Source organism: Cotesia typhae, unplaced genomic scaffold (genome assembly GCF_013202065.1).
Source record: "Cotesia typhae breed Kobodo isofemale line unplaced genomic scaffold, CoteBio_Ctyphae contig_35, whole genome shotgun sequence".
Taxonomy (NCBI): Eukaryota; Metazoa; Arthropoda; class Insecta; order Hymenoptera; family Braconidae; genus Cotesia; species Cotesia typhae.
Genome location: NW_027423743.1, coordinates 733,035 through 754,429, shown reverse-complemented (window position 1 = coordinate 754,429; position 21,395 = coordinate 733,035). Strand labels below are relative to the sequence as shown.

The window sequence follows — 21,395 nt, the reverse complement described above, 5'->3', positions numbered from 1 at the left end:
GAGAATTTAATTAATTTTAAATAGAATTTATTATTTTCAATGACCATTATCAATTAATATTGATAATAGTAGTTAAACAGGGGGGTGTATGCCCAATCGGTAAAACAGAGTTGTGGGTTCGTGTCCATACTAAGGGATCTGCATAACCGACTGTAGGTTCGTGGTGGGTATCATCTGTGGGTATGGGCGACTTGTTTTACCGACAGTTTGAGGATATGGTCGAGGTTTTGCAGGTGGCGCTGGTGGTGAATTCCGCCGCCATCTTACTGTCCGCCATTTTCCCGCCCTTTTTAAAATTTATCTGCCATTTTGAATTGTGAATCCGCCATCTGGTGGCTGCTATCCGACATCTGGTGGTTGCTATCTACCATCTGATGGCTGCTATCCACCATTTTGAATCTGATTTCCGCCATCTGGTGGCTGTTATCCGCCATTTTGAATTGTGAATTCACCATTTTGTTAAAAAATGCACCTGTGATCTAACCATCAACTATAGTTGCTTAGATCACAGGTGCATTTTATTGTTCATAATCTGAAAAGGTTTATATTTTCAAACTGCATGTATGACGAGTACATGCGAGAAGATACACCATCTGGTGAGGTTTTTGTCAACCTTAGGTTTAAGGTTGTTCAAGGTCATACGCAGTTTTCTTTGTTCTCCTGCGTAGTAGATGACGTCATCAGATAGGTTTGAACCTGTTCAAGGTCGCGTAACTGCGTAGTTTTCTTTGTTCTATTTCTAACTGCGTAGTAGATGACGTCATCAGACAGGTTTAGACTTGTTTTGTGAAAGGGGTGGGGGAAATTTCCACGAACCAGATGACTCATTCTGTTCTAGAATTTTCTAACTGCACAGTAGATGACTCATTCTGTTCTAGAATTTTCTTACTGCGCAGTAGATGACGTCATCAAACCGGTTTCGAGGTAGAGGAGTGGGGGTAACTGTAACGGTATATAAGCAGCTCGCTGAGAGCGTACTTCACAATAACGAAGTACACATCTCTAGTGAAGTACGAGCTCTCGGTGGAATACATTTTGTCCCACTCAATATTACTAAATGTAAGTATATATTCATTAAATTTTAATTACCTTCTAATTAATTAGTTAATTAATCGATTAATTAAATTATTAATAAAAATATGAATTAAATCATTTTAAAAATATTAATTCAATCATTAATAAAAAATTATTAATTAATAAAAAATTATTAATTAATAAAAAATTATTAATTAATAAAAAATTATTAATTAATAAAAAATTATTAATTAATAACAAATTATTAATTCATTAAATCAGTTATAAAAAATCATTAATCAGCTGATTAATTATTTTTTTACAGTTATCAATCATGGATCTTACCAAGATAAACGAGGTTAATTGTCTTACTGGGATTCTTCCTGTTAAGAAAATGATCCAGTTGGAGTTTAATCGAGATTATAAGATTAACGGTATCAAAGCTATTACAACTCAGTATGGGACTAGGATTGTTGCCAATATAAACGATGAATTTAACATTTATCTACCATCTAGAACTATTCAACATCTGAAAGATGATAACTTCATGAAGAGTTTGAATGAATTAATAGATTCAAACTATCTCTTTCTACGTTTCCATGGTGGAAAATATAATAAATTTGAATTTATTAATTCTAGTCTTGATGTAAAAATGACAAGCGGAATTATTTAATCAATAACATATTATCTTTTAATATAATTCATTGTTTTTATTTATAATCCCTCGTTTTAAATTTAAGATTAATATTTATAGTTCAAAATGTTAATGTAGATATGTCAGTGATTATATTTTTAATTTAAATTCCACGCCTCTTACAGTAGTGACATCTACTATTAGTTTAAATTTAAATTCCCGCGCCTCTTACAGTAGTGACATCTACTATTAGTTTAAATTCTATACATCTTACAACAATTACATATACTATGTTTATTTATCGCGGGGAATGAGAGTGGTTCAAATAACCTAGTCCGCCGCTACCTTTTACAGTGTCACCTTTAGGAGAGTAGTGAAAGGTGTTTTCCAATGGCAACAGCATGCTGCTGCTATCAGATTATACCTCCCACTTCTCAACCATCTACCAGACACTGGCGCGTCTTAACATTTAAGCTGCATGTCTAAAAATTATTTATATTTTAACTTACCTTCTTGTTATTATCCGATTTATAATAATAATAATAATAACAGCAATAATAATAATCATAATAATAATAATAATAATAATAATAATTTCAATACTAATAAATAATATTAATTGTTTAATTTATATTAATTTTTCATATAAATAATGTTACATCAAACTCAAAGTATTAAATTTTTATTTAAAAAATCATTAATAATATCACCGAAAAATTTAATTTTCATAAAAAACATTACATTAAAAGTTAAATTTTAATTTTCAAAAACAAATTATTCTTTAAAATTTGAATAATAAAACATGAATAAAGATAATGAGGATGTATATCAAAAAATTTTATGTTACATCTTCATATGTTATGAACTATCGCTTTCATAATACATTTCAACTCCTTCATCATCTGAATTTTCTTGAAATCCCACATTAACTTGACCTATTCCATTAACCATATCATGAAATTGATCATAGTAGGATCTCAATCTCCTAAACAATCCGCTAGCCCAGTTATCCATTACAATATAATCAATTTCGTTAATTAATGCATCACATTGTTTAATAAAACACCAAGCCAACCGATTGTTTCTAATTGAAAGTTGTGTTCTTATTCCATCGATTGTTATCTGTGATCCATCAATTTGGTAAGCATCATCAAGCATCATTCTTTGGTGAATCTCTAGAAAAATAATGTTGCATAAATTTGTTGAACTCCTGTTAGCTAGCCATTCTTGAGGAACTACCGTGCTGTATTGCAACTCTCTACCCATTGAAGGATACACTAAAATAATAGAAATAATTGTGATAATAATAATATCAATATTAGTAACAATTATCATAATAATAATAATAATGACTTCCCGGGAAAAAATGATTTTGTCTGATCAGACATGATCATATATAATTATACATCAGATTATATATAATCATATATGATTATATATGCGATTATATATAGTTATGCATGAGCAGATATAGGATTATATATAATCATACATGATTATATATGGACCTGTATGAGTATGTATATAGATATAGATATAGTTAGATCTGATCGGACATGAGTAACACACGTTCATGTCTAATCATATATAGGTCTATATATAATCAGACCTGATCATATATAACTGTATATGCCCATGTCTAATCATATATGAGATATTATATATAATAAGATCTGATCAGACATAATTGATTATAAGTCCATATATAATCAGACCTGACCATATATAACTGTATATGCCCATGTCTAATCATACATAAGATATTATATATAATCAGATCTGATCAGTCATAATTGATTATAAGTCCATGTCTAATCATATATAGGTCCATATATAATCAGACCTGACCATATATAACTGTATATGCCTATGTCTAATCATATATAGTCAAATCTGACTAAGACATAACTGCGGTACAAGTTCATATCTGATCATATATAGATCTATATATAATTAGATCTGGTCAGACCTGACGTTTGTATGAGAGCCTGTAGTTTGTTATTTATAGATATATGTTTAAATTTATTTATAGAAAGCTTAATTAAAATAATCAAAGGTTCATTAACAAAAGATTTATTAATAGTTTCAATATATTTTTCACAAATTATTATTATTATTATTATTATTATTATTATTATTATTATTAGTATTATTGTTATTATTATTATTATTATTAATTGTTTTAATGTAAGTTGTCAAAAGTAATAGCAATTTATTACCAAACTTTTTTTATATTGTTTGGTGTTTTACATAAATAATTACCGACCCTTACAAGTTGCATTATCAATTTAATATTATCATATTTGATAAGCAATAGATTATCACTATTTTTTATAGGAACAACATTCTCAATACTCTTCTTCGTTGTTGTATGACAAAATATTTTTGTATGCTCAACAGTAAAATGGCGAATGATAATATACAAATCCTCTTGAACTTTAATAAAAAATTTTATTGATCCATACATTATAGATTCGTTCAAGTTGATTTGTACTGTGTGGCTGTTTGTTTTAGTCATTTTATAAGACTCTGAAGTATAGATGTCATTATTTATTTTAACACGTGCAAAGACGAATATATTCTCCAACTCTAAGCCGTTTAATAGCAGTATATCACGTTCAGATTCATTCAATTTTATATCCGTAAGAACTTTTCCCAAAATATCGTAGTTTTTGTTTTATTAGTTGATGTGTTGTTTATATGTTTATTTATTCGATTTTCCAGAACTTTTAATCCTTGTAAAATTAGTAAATTATTCACAATTTCCTGACCAAAATGTTTGCTTCCATGTACACATTTTGCAATATAACCATTATAGTTTTCAAAAGGAAAAGCTGAACTTCCTTGTAATGGACCCCATCTTTTTACGCATAACGTCAAATGAAGGAGTTGATGCATGTTATAAGTCAGTTGTCGATCACCGTATAGATCTTCTACTTGTGACACAAATAAATTTAATAATTCATTAGATTCTTCAAGATCAATCGGTGTTATGTTAGACTTAACTAAATTGAAAATAGCCTTTGTCAGTAACATCCAATGTTGAAAGAACTTTTCCGGTAAGAAAGTAGTAAGCAAAGGAAGAGAATAGAATAATAAAAAATTGTAACATTCAGATGCTTTATATAAACCATATTGAGACAACTTTCTGGGTAATCTAGAAAATGATTGAGGTGGTCGTATTGTTAAAATGAAGTCATCAATTTCTTTACTTCTATTTTTAATGCTCCCAGGGCTTTTTGCACTGAACCAAATACCAATAACTTGCTTGACCACACCAAGAAGAACTGAATGCATGTATTCTGGGAAAACACATGTACTAATATCAGTTAAAGGAAGACAAGACATAATAGAGTATCCTTTCACACCTCGTATTTGATGTTTCATGTCTGTTCGAAGTAATTTTTTTGCTTGTTTTTCCATTCGTTCTCCAATTCTTACTCTAAAGTCAGTTTTATAGGGATAAATACGACAAGCTTTTTTGCCAGGAATATTTTTGCTTCTCACAGTTCGAATCTCGCAAATATTGCAGCCATAACGACCATTAAAAGAGAGGATATTTTGAATTTGTGCTCTAGCTGGTGCATCCGCTATTATTAATGGAGCAGTAATTTTTGAATTGACACTATTTCCTGTTTTGGGATGTACCCAATCAATACCTTTAATAAAACATTCTTTCAGTTTACAACAAATCGGACGAAGAAAAAGATTCATAGGCGGCTTACAATGATCATCATACCACAATCCTGTTATTATAATATGTTTCTCTCTAATATACTCAGGCAGTTCTGCTACAGTGAACATTATTGGCCAACAATGGCTTTTTGCGCTTTTCACAAGAGATAATCCATCGGTATTGAGAATCAGTGTTAAGTCGTACGTGCTTCTATTATCTCGAGAATTAACTCTGATGTATTCCGTTCCGTCGGTTATATCTGAGATATTCTCATTATTTGTTGAATTGGTTTTTAACTTTTCAGCCAGGTTATTTTGTTCAAATAAAAATTTTATTTGATCCACTATGTCAAATTCATGGAAAAATCCAATATCTAAAGGTTCACTGGTATCGCACAAGGAACATTTTTTAATTTCTTTCTTATTTATAATCACAATATCAACGTTAAATAAACATTTTCTACAATAAAAATGTTTAATAATCTTACATGGAGGTGCAATATCTTTTGCATACTTAAACAGCTTGAAAACTGTTTTTGGCATTTCATGATGGGTTGGTAAAAATTTTAGCTGCAATGTCAATATATCTTGTAACGCAGCTTTAGTTATGTTATGGTTAATATATAAGTTTAACAAATCAAAAACACATTTGTCAGTGGTCAAAATACTATCTTCAAAAAGTGTATTAATTCGAGCTACATTTTCATTGTCTGCTTCAATTTCATTTATATTATCATTAGTTTCCTGGTCTTCATTATCTTCATAATTATTGACGTATTCATCGTTATTATCTTCACTATCTTCATTATCAAAGTTACTGCTTGTTTCATGATCACTGTTCTCAAAAAGATCTTCATTTTCCTCTTCATCTTCTGAACTACTATTGCTGAGAATACTGTCTACATCCGACTTATACAACTCTGAATATTCTTCATCCGACTCAGTACATGAGGGAATATTAGTAGCAAAATTATCTTCGACATAATTACTGCTGTTACCTTCATAAGAATAACCTTGTGCTCTCCATCGATTGAGTGTTCTCAATGGAATCTAAAGTAGAAAAAAAAAAAAGAAATTGACGTAGCAATAAGAAAAAAATTCACAAAAATTTACAAATGAGATATACTTAATAAATATTTACCGAAATTGTAGAATCTGATTTATAAAGCTTATACTTTTTTTTTGGAACTGGAGAGTTACAATTCTTTTCATTATCATCGGATATCATATTTATAAATTTTTACATATAATTTCAATTTTTATGCAATATCGAGTGGGGAAAAAAATTAAAAAAACAATGTTTTATCAAAAACCACCTAAAACAGAGAGTACAAAGCTTTTATTAGCATAGTTATCGATTTGTAATGCATAATCTAGCACGATACTGAATTCAGCCGGCAACTGACAATTTTTATAAGAAAACATTTTTTTCCAAAAATTTACCGGTTAAAAAATTCCAAAATTTGTCAGGTGACTGCTGAATTCTGTGTCATAATCTAGCAGACACTGATTCATTTTTATAATAAAAAAATAAAAAATTTAATATTTATTTAAAAATTAAAAAAAAGCACATTTAGAAAATTTAAAATTCTTGAGGTGCATTTTTTTATAATTAATAATATTTCATTATTTTTAATTTTAAAATATTAATGCATGTCTGTTAGATTCACTGTCATTATCGATTTTTATAAGTGTAAATCTAGTAGATTATTTATTAATTTTTTTACACGCGCATTTGTTTGAATTTGAATTTTTATCGATTTTATTGATTGAATAATTTATTTACTATTAAAAAATTCATTCCTATCTTTGATATATATATATATATATATATATATATATATATATATATATATATATATATATATATATATATATATATATATATTCACAAACGTCAATTTTTTTTTATTACACGATAGTAAACCTCTTCTTGACATTGTTTTGATAGATAATTTTTAATATATTAATAAAAAAATGTTAATATTTACTATTGATGATCTATTAACTTTTATTTAATTTGGGAAATAAAAAATTTCACTTATTGAATATTGTTTTTGTTGTTATTGTATTTTTGTATTGTTATTGTTGTTGTTGTTGTATACAAATATTATCATACATATATATTATGACTATAACTATATAGTATTACTTGCATTATGCGCAACCAACTAACTATAGTATGTACGTATTACGCATCTACGGAGAATATGACGTAGTGTATAGTTTCCATAGCACATACGTATACGTCGAAAGTAGCTTTGAGCATACGTAGCACGGAGCTTAGATAGAAGGAGCTCGAACGGCATAGGTCATTTGGTATAAAATGTGTCCTCAAAAACAGCAGCAAATAACATGTACCTATTTTCACCACCAGAGTAGCGCAACGATCACTACAATCTCTGTGACGTCACAAAAAGCCGTTAAGATTTTATGAAGTATGTAAACATAAACAAATGTAAAATTAAGTTTGCTTGGACAGTGCTGTTAAAGTGTGAAAATAATTGATAAAATAATTTAAGAAAATGGTCAAAAAGTGTTCAGTTAAAAATTGCTTAAGTGGCTCAACTGCTGAAAGAAAACGAAACGTTGAATTAAACCGTCGTCAAACGACTTTATTTCAAGTACCCAAGGTAATATAACCAATAAGTTCAATCCATTTTATTATAAGTTAATAATATATAATTTAAATTAAGTAATAATAAGAGTTAATTAATTTATATTCTGTGATTTTTCAATAAAGAGTCGAGTTTTATTTTGTAATCACTAGTTTATAAAATCAAAAATTACGGGAATTATAATCAATAATTAATAGAATGAAAGTTGAGGATAAATAAGATATAAAATTTTTAAAAGTTATAATTGATTAAAGACATCACAGTTATTTATTTATTTAAATTTTTTTTTTTTTTTCAAACAAATTTCTATGAGTGTGGCTATTAGCATTTACCCGTGCTAGCATTTTTCCCCTGTTTTTGCTAACACTTCAAACTTTAAAGTATAAAAAAAAAAAAGAAATTGCACATTTTTTTGATTCAGCGTAATAGATGCGTACTAATATCTGAATAATCGTTGGAAATATAATTTTTTTTTCTTAAATTAGTGTCCCGATGCATTAAAAAATTGGAACTTGGCATTGTCACAACATCTTCTTCATAAAAACTTTGTCTGTGAATTGCATTTTAAAGATGATGATATCATTAGAACATTTGACAGAATAAACTTGCCAAATGGTGAGGTTTTTGATTTACCAAAAGAAAGATTCCACTTAAAGGCAGGTGCAATTCCTGTACAGGCAAATATGATCGTAGACCACCATGATGCACGTGTATTAGATTCTTCAAATACAAATCCTTTACCTATGCAAATAGTTTCGGAGGAAGTGGTTATAAACGAAGAACTTGATACTGGCTGTTCTGCCGGAAAACATATGGAAGAGAACAGCAACATAAATGACAATTTTTCCGATTGTCGCCAACAAATGTATAGTTCAAGTATCGTAAATGAAATAATTGAAGATACAACAAGTCATACTGGAGATCTTGAGTTGGAATGGCAAATATTATGCGAAGAAAATTATCGTCCTGCAGCTTTTGATGACAATCCTGGAACGTTTTCGTTAACTACAATATTGCAAGCACTGAAAGATCAAGGTTTACCACAAAATTGGTGTTGGTCAAAACAATCAGAACCACAAAAACTTTTAATTCTATATTACATAGATAGTTTTTTGAAAAAACTAAAATTAGAAGTTAAAATTAGTAATAATCTAATTATTCAGGTACTTAGACTTTAGTATATTATCGGCCGGAAATATAAATTTTATCTTTCAATTTTTATCATTTATTATTTAGATAACTGTTATGGAAACAGGGGTGACTGTTAATTACAATTATTCATTAACATCAGTAATACATTTTTTTAATATGCTCCAAGAAATTGAAAAATCGCAGTTTTGCAGTGGTGCTGGAGTGAACAACGGAAGGTTTTTATTATCTTCATTTCCTTGTGAAGTAATGAATAAAATGAATTACGAATTTTATCTTTTTTTGTAGGTGTTCAACCAGGTGTGATGGTATTTTACAATCACCCGAAAAATATAAAAGATTTATGAAAATGAATCGATGTTTCAGTTGTCGATCCTTACGAAAAAGATTGTTAATGTCGTCAAAACGAAAAACAACGATATAACGAAACGTTACATTACGATTAAACGTAAACTGCATGTAAAACAAAAAAATTTACATCGTCTGAAGAAAAAGGTAATATTGGTTTTATAATGTAATTGCTGTTATACTATTTGTTGTTCTACAGAATCATCAATTGAAGGAAAAGATGGAACAATTAAAACACCAGTGTGCTGTAATCAAAGATAGTGTTATTGAAGAAGAAATCGCGGATCTCCCAGAAGCCCAAAAACAAGCAGTTCGTGCTTGTTTTCAAGCTGCTAAAGTCAAAAATTCGAAACAACGACGTTATACTATTGAGTGGGTATATGAGTGTCTAATGATTAGAATTAAAGGTCCTGCGGTTTATGATAAATTGTGTGAACGTCAAATATTACCATTACCTTGTAAGGACACACTAAACAGATACATAAACAAATTAGATAGCGCTTTTGGTTTTCCGAAAGCTATATTTGACACTCTCCGTTTGAAGGCATCGCGAATGGAAAGTTATGACAAAAGGGGTATAATTTATTTTACGTGACACGTGGTAAACTTTGCGATACTAACAATTTTTCTACAGTTGGTTACTAACAATCAATGCAAAGACAATATAACAATTGCTTCTTCGAAACATGACGTTAAACTACACGTGAATATGAGCTGTTGAGCTTTATTAGCGTTATAAATTATCCACTTTTTATTTCTATTATTTTTCAAAAAGCATTTGTTACAGTAATACAATTATGACATACACAACAATGATACACATTGTGTCATTTTTACATTTACAAAGAAATTGCGTAGTACTAAATTTCGAATAATTTACATAGGCTTAATATCATTTTTGCTAATATGCTTATTAATACGTAGATAATGCATTATTAACATAGCTTAATTAGAAATAAATTACTTTTGCTTACAATTTTTTAATACAAGTACTCCAAGCATTTTATTACACTAACTTTCATCTTCGTGTTTTCGCAGGTACCTTATTAATTGACGAAATCGCTTTAAGCGAAGCTGTAAAATTAAATACTAAAACTATGGAGTTTAATGGCTTCGTCAATTTAGGCAGTTACACGCCACAAAACTTAATAAACGAGAGAGCTAATCATGCACTAGTTTTTATGTACCAACCCTTCCGTGGTACATGGGTCCAAGTGTTGGGATATTTTTTAAGCAAAAGTGCAGTGACGAAAGACGTTCTGCATAAATTAATCATAGACTGCATCATCCAGTTAGAGAAAGCTGGAATGCAAGTAGATGTTGTCACCTCGGATGGTGCTCAGTGGAACCGCGGAGCGTGGAAAATTTTGGTATCGAAGACCAAAAATTCAGTTGTACGCATCCTTATGATACATCTAGACAACTATGGTTTATGTCAGACTTTCCTCATTTGCTGAAGTGTTTCCGAACCAAAATTCTTGAGGGACCTTCGTTTTGGGTAAGAAGTCAAATATATATGTTTATAATTTTGTAAATAGTATGTAAATTGACGATGCGTAATATTTAGTAAGAAAAATATCATGTTTGGTATGAAAAATTGTTCTCATTACGGTAATTAAATAGCTTAATACATTTTTAGACCCCTGATGGGATTGTGAAAAAAATCCATTGGGAAGTTTTATTGCAACACGAGCTTCAATATAGACCTAACTTGAAAGTTTCGTACAAATTAACACCTGAACATATACACCCCGAAGGATATCAAAAATGAATGTTCGTTTAGCGGAAGAAGTAAGTAAACTTTAATCTTTAATCTTTAACTTTTTATCTGATTCTTTTATTTTCATGAAAAATTAATATTAGTTGAAACAGTTGCCTTGTAAAATACAGATTCCGCCATTGGTCTCTTTATTCATTCATTGGTAGTTCAGCTTTTTTCATAATTATCGCGAATTTGGTATTCCATTTACGTTCACTATACTAACTTAATAATAATTTCGGAAGAAAACTAAGAGGCCGCAAATGCCTATTTTTTTCTTCGGATTTGAATATATAAATTCGTATAATATTTGTTTTTAAATCAATCAGACCGTCTATTCAGCGTGAAAACAAGAATATGCGGTTTGGTCATTCTTTAAATTGCAATAATCTCGCATTAGGAATAGTTAATCAATTTCAAATTTAAAGGGTTAGTGCATTTCAATATCCTTATTAAGTATACAAAAGTTTAGAATTTTCCGACATTACTATTTCCGAAGAACGACTACCTCACTGAAAAAATCAAAATTTAATTTCAACAGAAATTGCAATTTTTTATTCTTTTAGTTATTCTCTAAACCATTAAGAGTTGCTATGATGACTTGGCAAAACGATTGCACCGAACTGCAAGATTGTGGACCCACTATCAAATTTATGGAAAGAGTAGATAATTTGATAAAGGCGATGAGTTCTCGCACTCCTGAATCTGCTTTACGTTCTAATGACGAATGTCCAATGAGACAGGTATTGTATTATTTTCAATAAAGTAGAAATAATTGATTATTTCAGTTAAAGACCAAGTGGAAATGAAATCGGTATATCACAGCTAACGGCGCATAAAACGAATATCAATACCTTCGAAAGTTTTTTTCTCCATCACAATATTTATCAGAAGGAGTAAGTAAACAATATAAAATTGAAGAGAGAGGAGAGTCACACTTCTACACACATCTATTCACAGTTCAGATACTCCATGTTCTTCATTCGGCAATAACAATAACAAATAATAACAAACAATTTTGTAGTATGTTGATTCCCAATATTTAGTAAAAAAATAATTAATATTTTATGCATCATACATCTTTTACTAAATCTAAGACAAAACATTTCTTATAATTTGAGTTAGTAATGCTTTGCCGCTCTGTTTTCTTATGTATTGTTATGAATTTCATTTTTCGTTATGAATTTAAAATTAATAATCACATGTACATATGTAATAACCATTCACTTCAAATTATTTCATTGCATGAACATTTTCCAATTCACCAACACTTCTTGATATAGTTCTATTTTTACGCTGTAGATTATCAAAGAATTTGACAAATATTTGAGAGAATGGGAAGCTGAAGCTGTTGATAACAAAAACAAATGTCGCAAGAAGAAAAATCAAAATGTAGAAAGTGATGACAGTATTGAAAAACATTTTTTCTCGCTATTACCAAAAGCACGCTAACAGGATTGAAGATTACTTTAGGAGGGACACTTGAACTATTGGATTTTTTGACTGAAAAATGTAATTTTGACTATTTAATGACTGCCCGTCTTAATCAAGACAAGTTAGAAGTAAGTACAATGAAGATTTAATTGTATACAGTCACTTCTCGAAATATCATACTCTCATAGAGTCTCCCTGGTTTAAAAACTGATTGAAAAGAATTGAAAAGTGATCACTCCATGCAAACTGTATATCTATATATACAATCAAAAGAATTAAAATTATTGAAAAAATTTGAATTTCATCATTTTTAATTCTTTTCAATCAATATTTTTAAACGGCTCTATAGCTTTCATAAATTTTTTAAATTTCTCATTTGTTCATACTTTATAGCAATTTTTGGGATCGTAAGGAGTGCTTGTGGGTGTAATGAACATCCAGATCCTATCATATTTGGACAAGTATTCAGATTACTCTGCTCCTATTCTTTAGTTACGCCACCAAAAGGATCAAATGTAACTGCCGTTGAACTTTTGCAATCATTGATGGAGACAAAAGAATCACTGATGCTAATTCAAGATAAAAAATCAAAGTGGCTACAGAAATTAGATTCTATAATTGACAATGGATTTATTGAAGAAGACGATATTTACCGAAGAAAAAGCGTCGCAGTGAGTCATTTTGAGAATTTAGTTGATACGAGTGAAGATGACACTGACGTCACGTCTGCCACCAATGATTCATCAAAGTCAAGGACTATGAATTTTCTTGAAAAAAGGAGTGTAGCTAAAAACCTTTTGAGAGTTTAGTTGACTCTAGTGAAGATGAAAACAATAATGTTAATTTGGATTCTGCTATTGCTGATGGATTACAGGCTAATGATCCTCATGAACATCATGACTACGATGTTGTTAGTACAAGCGAGTTTGTTGTGTCGTATATTGCTGGTTACGTTGCCAGAAAAATGCAGCGATTTTCTCGGTGTCATCTTTGCTTGGCGAGTCTAGAGTCTGATAAATCTTCTCATAGAGATCGAGTCATTGATCTAATGAGTGAACAATGTATACGTCCAAGTAATAATCTATATTCTTTGATCCAGCAATTGGAAAATATTGTATTGACTGTTGTTGGGACAAAGACAGTTAGGTTTGATACGATGAATTGTATTTTAGATAAAGTCGCAGAAGAAAAATCACTACCTTTCGTTGGTTGCCAAGAACATCAATTCACGTTGATGAAAAAATATTAAATTACTTTATAACTATTAGAGGTCATTTCTTAGCTAATCATATTAATAAGAATTATAAGCAAAAAAGTATTAAAAATAAAAAATTACGTAAAATTTCAAAATTAGTATAAGTTGTGCTTATCGGAGTTTTAAAAGATTTTTACAAATGTTCGTCAAACTTAACAATTTTATAATGATAACTTTTATAGTTATTAATTATTTTTATGCAGAGTTTTTATGTAAAAAAAAAAAAAAACATTTAAGTAACAATATATATTTTTTAATAGATGTTTACGTTTATTATTTGATTTTTATCTTTATAGAAATTATTTTTTCATACTTCACTTCTATGCCTGCTAATTATAAACAGACCAAGGAATTCATCGTTAATACTATTTTTGGTATTTTATAATTATAAGGCTTCTTTTAGAAAATAAATTTAATAATTTTAAATCTATTCAACAGGTCCTTCTCTTAATATGTTCAGTTTTTATATGAAATAATTTATTATTTACTCAAAAATTTTTAAAATAATTAAGTCATTATAAAAGTAACAATTTAGTTAAAAATTAAATGTGCCGTTAACTTGTTATTTCAATATTATTTTCGAATTCTTAATTATTTATTGGAAAATCTGTAAACATTGGAGTTGTAGGTTAAGTATAGCTTACTCCTCGTTATACTTATACTCTTAACCGCTAAATTCAAAAACTGGATTGCAGCAGTAGCAGCGCACTCTGTAATGAAACTTTATTTTCTCTACTTTTCGTGGACACTTCTGATACTATACGTTCGAGCTCCTTCTATCTAAGCTCCGTGATACGTAGTGACGCCGATGGTATATAGGATGTACGTAAACAGGTTCAGTAGTGTTAGTAATTATTTCGTACATTCCGCGCCTACTACTACAGCTACACTCTCAAAGGTGTAGCGTCCCACGTTCCATGTGCATCTTACAAGTCTGAATCGTACTATACGGCTTATACTTTGTATACATATTTCGATAGTCGCCGGTACGCAACGTGTGTTATTTACACTCTTTGTCTTGGAATTAGATTCGTATGAGTAAAATAAGTCTATAAGAAAAATATTACTTATTGCTATTACGATTTACAACTTCTTTTAGATAATGTTTATTCTAATTTGTGAAAGGGACAATTCATATTGTAAAATTGACGATAGTGAGGTTATGTTTGATAAAAATAACCCGCCAACTGAAGGCGAAAGCGTGGTATTTTTTATAACAAAAAAAAGAAACAGGACGGGTAATTATGTTTTCTGGTAAGTAATCATAAAAAGTATTCAAATTAGCTAAAATATTAATGTATTTTGTAATAATTTATGCTGTTTTAAATTTGGACAAACTAATCTATAAAAGTACTAAATTTTTAAAATATTTTAATAGAGTTGTGTCGAAAATTTTTTCTTATGTTTGTTTTCACTGTAAGAAAAAAATTTTTTTATGTTATCTACGGGATGGGGACACTTTGCCAACAAAGTTGGAACATTTAACATTGTCAAGTTGGTATCACAACGTTCTACTGTGAGGACGCTCGTGTTTCCATTAGGGAGCTAACACACAGCGGGAAGTATATAGGTGCTGCCTCCTGTAAAATTATTCATTGAAATGAGTAGATAAAAGTACATGTGGATAAGGTAGGCCATTTCATGATGGTGTAGCAGTTGGTCAATAGATGGCGGATATACCTTCAAAATCGAGTAAGAAGCATCATCCATAGGCTTATGCTAGAATATTATTCAAGCAGCTCAAGCTACACGCTTGTAACAGCTTGTAAATTGGAGTCACATGTAAAATTTTTATAAAAGTAAAAGTTATTTAATAAAATGAATATACATTACTCTTTTAAAGTGATAATTAATGATTCAGTGAGAAATAATTTATAATGATATTAATAATAATTTTTAAAAATAATAATAATAATGATAATAATAATAATAATAATAATAATAATAATAATAATAATAATAATAATAATAATAATAATAGTTATTATTATTATAATAAAAATAATAATAATAATCTTTTGATGTGTTTAAAATATCTATTAACATTACGAGACAATTTTCTTCGTTTTTGGAGTGATACTGAAATTATCAATCGGTATTTAAATTTAAATTATTATTCAATTAATAACTGCCTTGTCGTAAGTGTCAGCGTCGCAATTTTTAATAAATATTTTTTCAATTAAAATTTAATTCTGGATTTAAAAAAATGGAGTTTACAACAGTGTACGTAAGTGTTGTGGAGCAAAAACATAGATTTATTAAAATTTTATCATCGTATCAATTGAATATTACTTATGTAAGTTAAAAAATACAAATTATTACAGAAATTAATATACACTGAATGTTCATAATATTTTTAAATCACGAAAATTACTTACAATTATTTTTTTATTTATAAAAAAACTTATTAATATAAACAAAAAAATCTAAAAATGTCATTATTACTCAATAAAAAAATGTAATTTGTCACAAAAATATTCTAATAATTATTATCTTTTTCTATATTTACTTTATGAGTATGAAATTAACAAAGAATATATTTTCAAATTCTTTTAATAAATTTGAACCGTCTATGGTTTTCAAAATCATTTGTTAATTTTTATTATTAAAATGAAATTTCTCTTTTATTTTTCCACTAGTTAACTTTTATTTGTAATTAATTTTAATAAATTTTTTTCATGATTAACTTTGACATTTTATTAATTACTGTACATATGATATTTGCACACTTTTAGAATTTACGTCAGAAATAAACTGTAATTAATTAATGTTCATATTTCCTACGAATAAAATAACACTATTTACTGTTCTCATTTGAACCACAGTATTTATTTGATTGTTAACAAATAAATAACTCCGTTAATTTTTTCACATTTCTTTGGACCTTCCATTCCCCTTACATATCAATTATTTCAAAAATTCCTTTTTTTTGCATGCTTTTCGCCGAAAATAAGTATGGTTTTATCAAATATTTTTGTAGTCATTTTTTTTTCGATTTATAGAAAAAAATTTCGCTTTTCAAAATGTATGCCTCCTTGGAATTTTTTTTTAAATTATCAAAAACATTTATATGAATTGAAGATTTTGAAGCCCTGTCCAATCGTAGGTATACGTTTGGTTCTATGTTTTTTGAGATTTGAAAAAAATTAAATTTTTTAATTCTGTTATCTGATTTAATTTGACCACTATATACTCTTCGATTAATTTCTTCATTACTCCTACATTTTTCAAACACGTAGTCGAATGGGTTTAACTACTGTTTTGCAATTTTTCTTAATCCAATTATTGAATTTTAAAATTTTACGCAAATTTTTTAATGCTAAACCTAAAAATGAAATAACAGTAAAAAATTTATTTTCACATGGTTAAAGTGAAAAAAATCACATTATCAATAAATCTTTATTAAATCGTTATTTTTTTTTATTTATCACTAATCCTTATGAATTTTTTCTTATATTGTGTAAAACTTTTCTTTATTTCAAAAGTAACCACGTGAAAACTTACTTTTTTACTGTTATTTTTACTTATTATTTTAGTTATAAGTGGTTTTTACAAATTTTCTAATATTCAATTATTAGATTTAAAAAAGAAGCGGTGAAACCCGATCGACAAAGTCATTACTATATAAGCAAATATATCGCTATCTACAATAGCTCACTAACAACAGTACTCATAAAAATTATTTAGTTAATATTAAATCTACGTTTTTTTATTTTTGAGCAGGTGTAATAATGTAATTAATAATGAATAGTATTATTTTTGAGTATCATAATAATACGGCTATATAACCTTAAAATGAAAATATAAACATTAAGGCAAAGATGAAATCATCGTAATGAGGATTCATGTAAGCATAGTTTTTAGTGGATTCAACAACCGCCGATGACGTCATAGTGCAACAATTTGCATGCAAATATTTTTTTATATTAAATATTATAAATATTGAAAAATTACAATATTTTTTTTTTTTTATTAATAGAGCAAATTGAAAGCAATTGTTTGAGCAAAAAAAAGTCAAGAAAAAGTGGATAATTCATGATTTATAGCCAAACGAAATTCTCGAAAATTAAATTTTTTTAAATTAATTAAAAATCAACTAATAGTAATAGACGTAAAGCAATTACGGATTTTAATAGAGTATTTAAAGAGCAATTAATTGACATATGGTTCAATTAAAAAAACAATTATTCTACGCTAACTTCCTTCTGGTTCATGTACTTCATGTAAAATAACAGTCGTTTTTGATTTTTCCAAATCAATAAGGTAAGTTCACTTGTCAAGATATCGACTGTTGTCAATTTCGATTGTTGTCTGACTGCTAAATTCCTATATATATTTTTTGGTTAGTATAACATTTATAAACTCAACATTGATCTCTCTCTCTCTTCTTATTCATAAAGTTTTCTTAATAAAACGATTTTTTATCCTGTTATAAAATTTTGAGATATATTTTTCGGTCCTTAATGTGTATATTTTAAATTTATAATTTAAAATTAAAACTTTTTGATTTTTAATAATTCTAAATTATTTGTTTGGATATAATTATTTACATGCCGCTATGGCTGATCTGTTTTCCCTTAACCAAGAATTCAATAACCATGAAGAATTTAATAATCATATTATAATGTATCAAGATCAAACCAATTTTTCTTTAAGTAAATATGACTCTCGTAAAATGGTGACGCATTGTTCTCACATGGGTAAGAATGCAAACGACTACCCTAATTTAGATTATTATTATTACTATTTGCGGTGCTCTAGAGGAGGACAGTTTAAGTCAAAAAAAAAGGATGGTGTTATTTCCCGTAAGGTGAAGTAAGTAATCATTCATTGTTCAAATTATTAGTTGTGAAATTTTTGAATTGCATCTACATTAATTATGATTATTCAACGTTATGTTTTACTATATAGTTACATTTTTTATATATATTACAGATCCAACAAGAATGGTTGTCCAGTTAAGCTCCATGTAACAGCGAACTTACATAAAAAATTGTTAGTCGTATCAAAGTGGATATCTGATCATAACCATCTGCCAGTAAGTTCGACTGGAACAAATTTAGTAAAACACAATACTTATGTATGATTTACTTAATTAATAATTTAATTATCTTTACAGGAAAATAATGACCTTGCTCTTGATGGTAGCCATCAAGATAATAATGACAACGACGTAAGTGATGAAACTTTTGCCAGTGATGAAGAACGTAATACTGAATTGGAGGTGGCTGCGGAAAAAAAAGAATCTTAAAAGTTCTAGGTATAATACATTATCGATGTCAGAAATTTTCCAAAAATTTGAAAGGAGTATCGCTTATGATGACAGTACAACTCAAACGAAGAAAGACATGCTTGTCAAGTTGTTACATAATTTTGAAAAATTAGATAAAAAAAAAAGCAGTTGATAAACATCATCCGAAAGTTTCTTCAGGTAAAGAGTCGTCGCATGTTGTAGTGCCATCGTCAGTAATTAATTCACCTCCACACCTTGAACTTCTCCCCTCAACAAGCCCGCCTGCTTCACAAAATGGTTCAACTTCAACGGTAATTCAATTGCAACACTCAAATTTGCCTACGCCATCTAAACAGCCGTCTTTAGTATCTACACCAGCAGCTTTAAAATCTCCATCTGATCTTGATCATGAGCTTTCATCAAAAATATCAATTTCTAAGCCAATTGTTGAATTAAAACAAAACGATATCCAGAGTAACGTATGTGGACGACCTAAACGTCAAATAAAACCTACTATAGGTGCCGAATATGAAACTTACGGAGTCAAAAAAGTTAAAAAAAGAGTTTAGTCTATTTAATATATTAAATAAGCATCGTTTATTTCCTATATGAGTTACAAATTATTTTATGTGTTTATTAAAAATTTTGGTATTCAGCTTTGTTACTTTTAAAATAAGTTTTCAAAGGTTAATTGTATGAGTCCGAGAGAACATGCGATATTTTTTAACCCACAAAAGATCCATAACAATGTTTCAATGCTTTTAAAAACTACAAATAAATGAAACAAACTTGTGTGTGATTTCATCTGTGTCGTTTTATTTTAAATGGTATTGAAGATATTACTGTAAGATTTGAATTCTTATTAGCTTCATTCGTGTTTCATAGTTCACAGCAATTCTGTATTTCTTAAATTTCTGAGACACGGATCATTGTAGCCCTTTGTTTCTATTTCCAAGGCTCTTGACTATAAGACACACGGAAAAGAGGTAATTTTCAGTACACGGCAGTTGTGTGCCCATAATATGGACCTGGACCAATGCAGTTCACAGTCTCCATTTTAGTGTCTTTTACAGACCAAGATCTCGAAAAATTGCCACTGTCTGTTTGTACGTCTCATCTCTTAAATTTCACAGACACGGATAGACCATGAAAACATGAGTTCTTTAGGCTGTTCTGTGTCTATTTATTTTCAGAGTATTAATATGCTGAGAATTATTGATAACAAACATTTGCTGGAGGACAATTAAAGCTTGCTGTGGACGTCTGCGATAAAGAAATTATAAATACGTCTGCGAAAAAAATTATAAATACCTAATGACAGAAAGTAGCCAATAGTCCATAGCAGCAGGTCAACAAAAACTAAACAAATGCCTCTTCTCTTAGCTGGAACGCTCTCAATCAAATAAACTCAAATTTACAGGTGACTTCCTGCTAATCTAATAGTTTAACAAATAGATTTAAAGGCTTATTTTTCAATATAAATAAAATATCGTGTTACAGATGCCATGGCATGTAAAAAAATTTTTTTGGGGAATCGACAGATTTTTGCCTGAAACGTGCAGAAATGCCAAAAAAATTTTTCTCAAAATTAAAATATCTTTTGGACTTAAAAAAATTTGAATTTTTACTATACGCCCTTATGGTATCTGAGGTTGGTACCAGGAGCCATAAGGGCGACGTACTTTAAACTGAAATGTGTAGAAATGTAAAAAAATTTTTCTCAAAATTGAAATTTCTTTTTTTGGTAAATTCATTTTTTTAAGTCCAAAAAATTTCAATTTTGAGAAAAATTTTTTTTTTTTGGCATTTCTGCACGTTTCAGACAAAAATCTGTCGATTTCCATACAAAATTTTTTTCATATGCCCTTATGGCTTTTCAGTGCTATATTTTACCGGTATACGCCCTTATGACATCTGGAACGAGATATAATTGAAGTGTTTTTGTATCCAATTCCCAACATGAAAATAAAAAAGTTTATCAATAAATAAGTTTGAGAGAATGAGAGTCCAAGGAAAGAAGCAAATAATATGAATTAGAATTAAATTTCTACATCCACCATAGTCAGCTATGGTACCAAATAATAATCCACCAAGAGTGATCCCTAGACAAAAGAAATGAAATTTCACTATTTCTATTTAAAGAATTAAATCTATTTAGAATTAATTACTTAGTGATAAAACAGTATTCAAAATTACTATCTGTCTTTTATTGAAAAAAAGATCACAAGTTACTACAGAAATTGCAATTAAAATAATTAGCGCCGCAGTAGCTTCAA

The 21,395-nt window shown here is 28.7% G+C and overlaps 4 protein-coding genes across 5 annotated transcripts; 3 read left to right on the top strand and 1 right to left on the bottom strand.

Moving 5' to 3' along the window:
- Nucleotides 1-948: 948 nt before the first annotated feature.
- On the top strand, nt 949-1,698 carry LOC141526580 (uncharacterized). Its single transcript, XM_074241617.1, has 2 exons — nt 949-1,059; nt 1,340-1,698. The coding sequence occupies exon 2, from the start codon at nt 1,349-1,351 to the stop codon at nt 1,685-1,687; it is 339 nt and encodes a 112-aa protein (XP_074097718.1). The 5' UTR covers nt 949-1,059; nt 1,340-1,348; the 3' UTR covers nt 1,688-1,698.
- Nucleotides 1,699-4,282: 2,584 nt separating this feature from the next.
- LOC141526562 (uncharacterized) lies at nt 4,283-15,778 on the bottom strand. The gene is made up of 3 exons (XM_074241595.1): nt 15,567-15,778; nt 6,465-6,639; nt 4,283-6,373 (listed from the first exon to the last, which is right to left on the bottom strand). The coding sequence occupies exons 2-3, from the start codon at nt 6,549-6,551 to the stop codon at nt 4,283-4,285; spliced, it is 2,178 nt and encodes a 725-aa protein (XP_074097696.1). The 5' UTR covers nt 6,552-6,639; nt 15,567-15,778.
- Nucleotides 7,605-14,099, top strand: LOC141526575 (uncharacterized). 2 transcript variants are annotated; one of them, XM_074241606.1, is made up of 10 exons: nt 7,605-7,956; nt 8,427-9,104; nt 9,178-9,308; nt 9,379-9,585; nt 9,638-9,810; nt 10,477-10,936; nt 11,078-11,229; nt 11,764-12,220; nt 12,500-12,759; nt 13,025-14,099. In XM_074241606.1, the coding sequence occupies exons 1-4, from the start codon at nt 7,849-7,851 to the stop codon at nt 9,512-9,514; spliced, it is 1,053 nt and encodes a 350-aa protein (XP_074097707.1). In that variant the 5' UTR covers nt 7,605-7,848; the 3' UTR covers nt 9,515-9,585; nt 9,638-9,810; nt 10,477-10,936; nt 11,078-11,229; nt 11,764-12,220; nt 12,500-12,759; nt 13,025-14,099. The 2 variants fall into 2 exon arrangements, with proteins under 2 accessions (XP_074097707.1, XP_074097706.1); XM_074241605.1 differs by having other exon boundaries at nt 11,764-12,093; nt 13,025-14,098.
- A 2,201-nt stretch (nt 15,779-17,979) lies between the features above and the next one.
- LOC141526565 (uncharacterized) lies at nt 17,980-20,292 on the top strand. The gene is made up of 3 exons (XM_074241597.1): nt 17,980-18,701; nt 18,822-18,924; nt 19,006-20,292. Exons 1-3 carry the CDS (start codon nt 18,445-18,447, stop codon nt 19,135-19,137), a joined length of 492 nt encoding a protein of 163 aa, XP_074097698.1. The 5' UTR covers nt 17,980-18,444; the 3' UTR covers nt 19,138-20,292.
- The last annotated feature ends 1,103 nt before the right edge of the window (nt 20,293-21,395 follow it).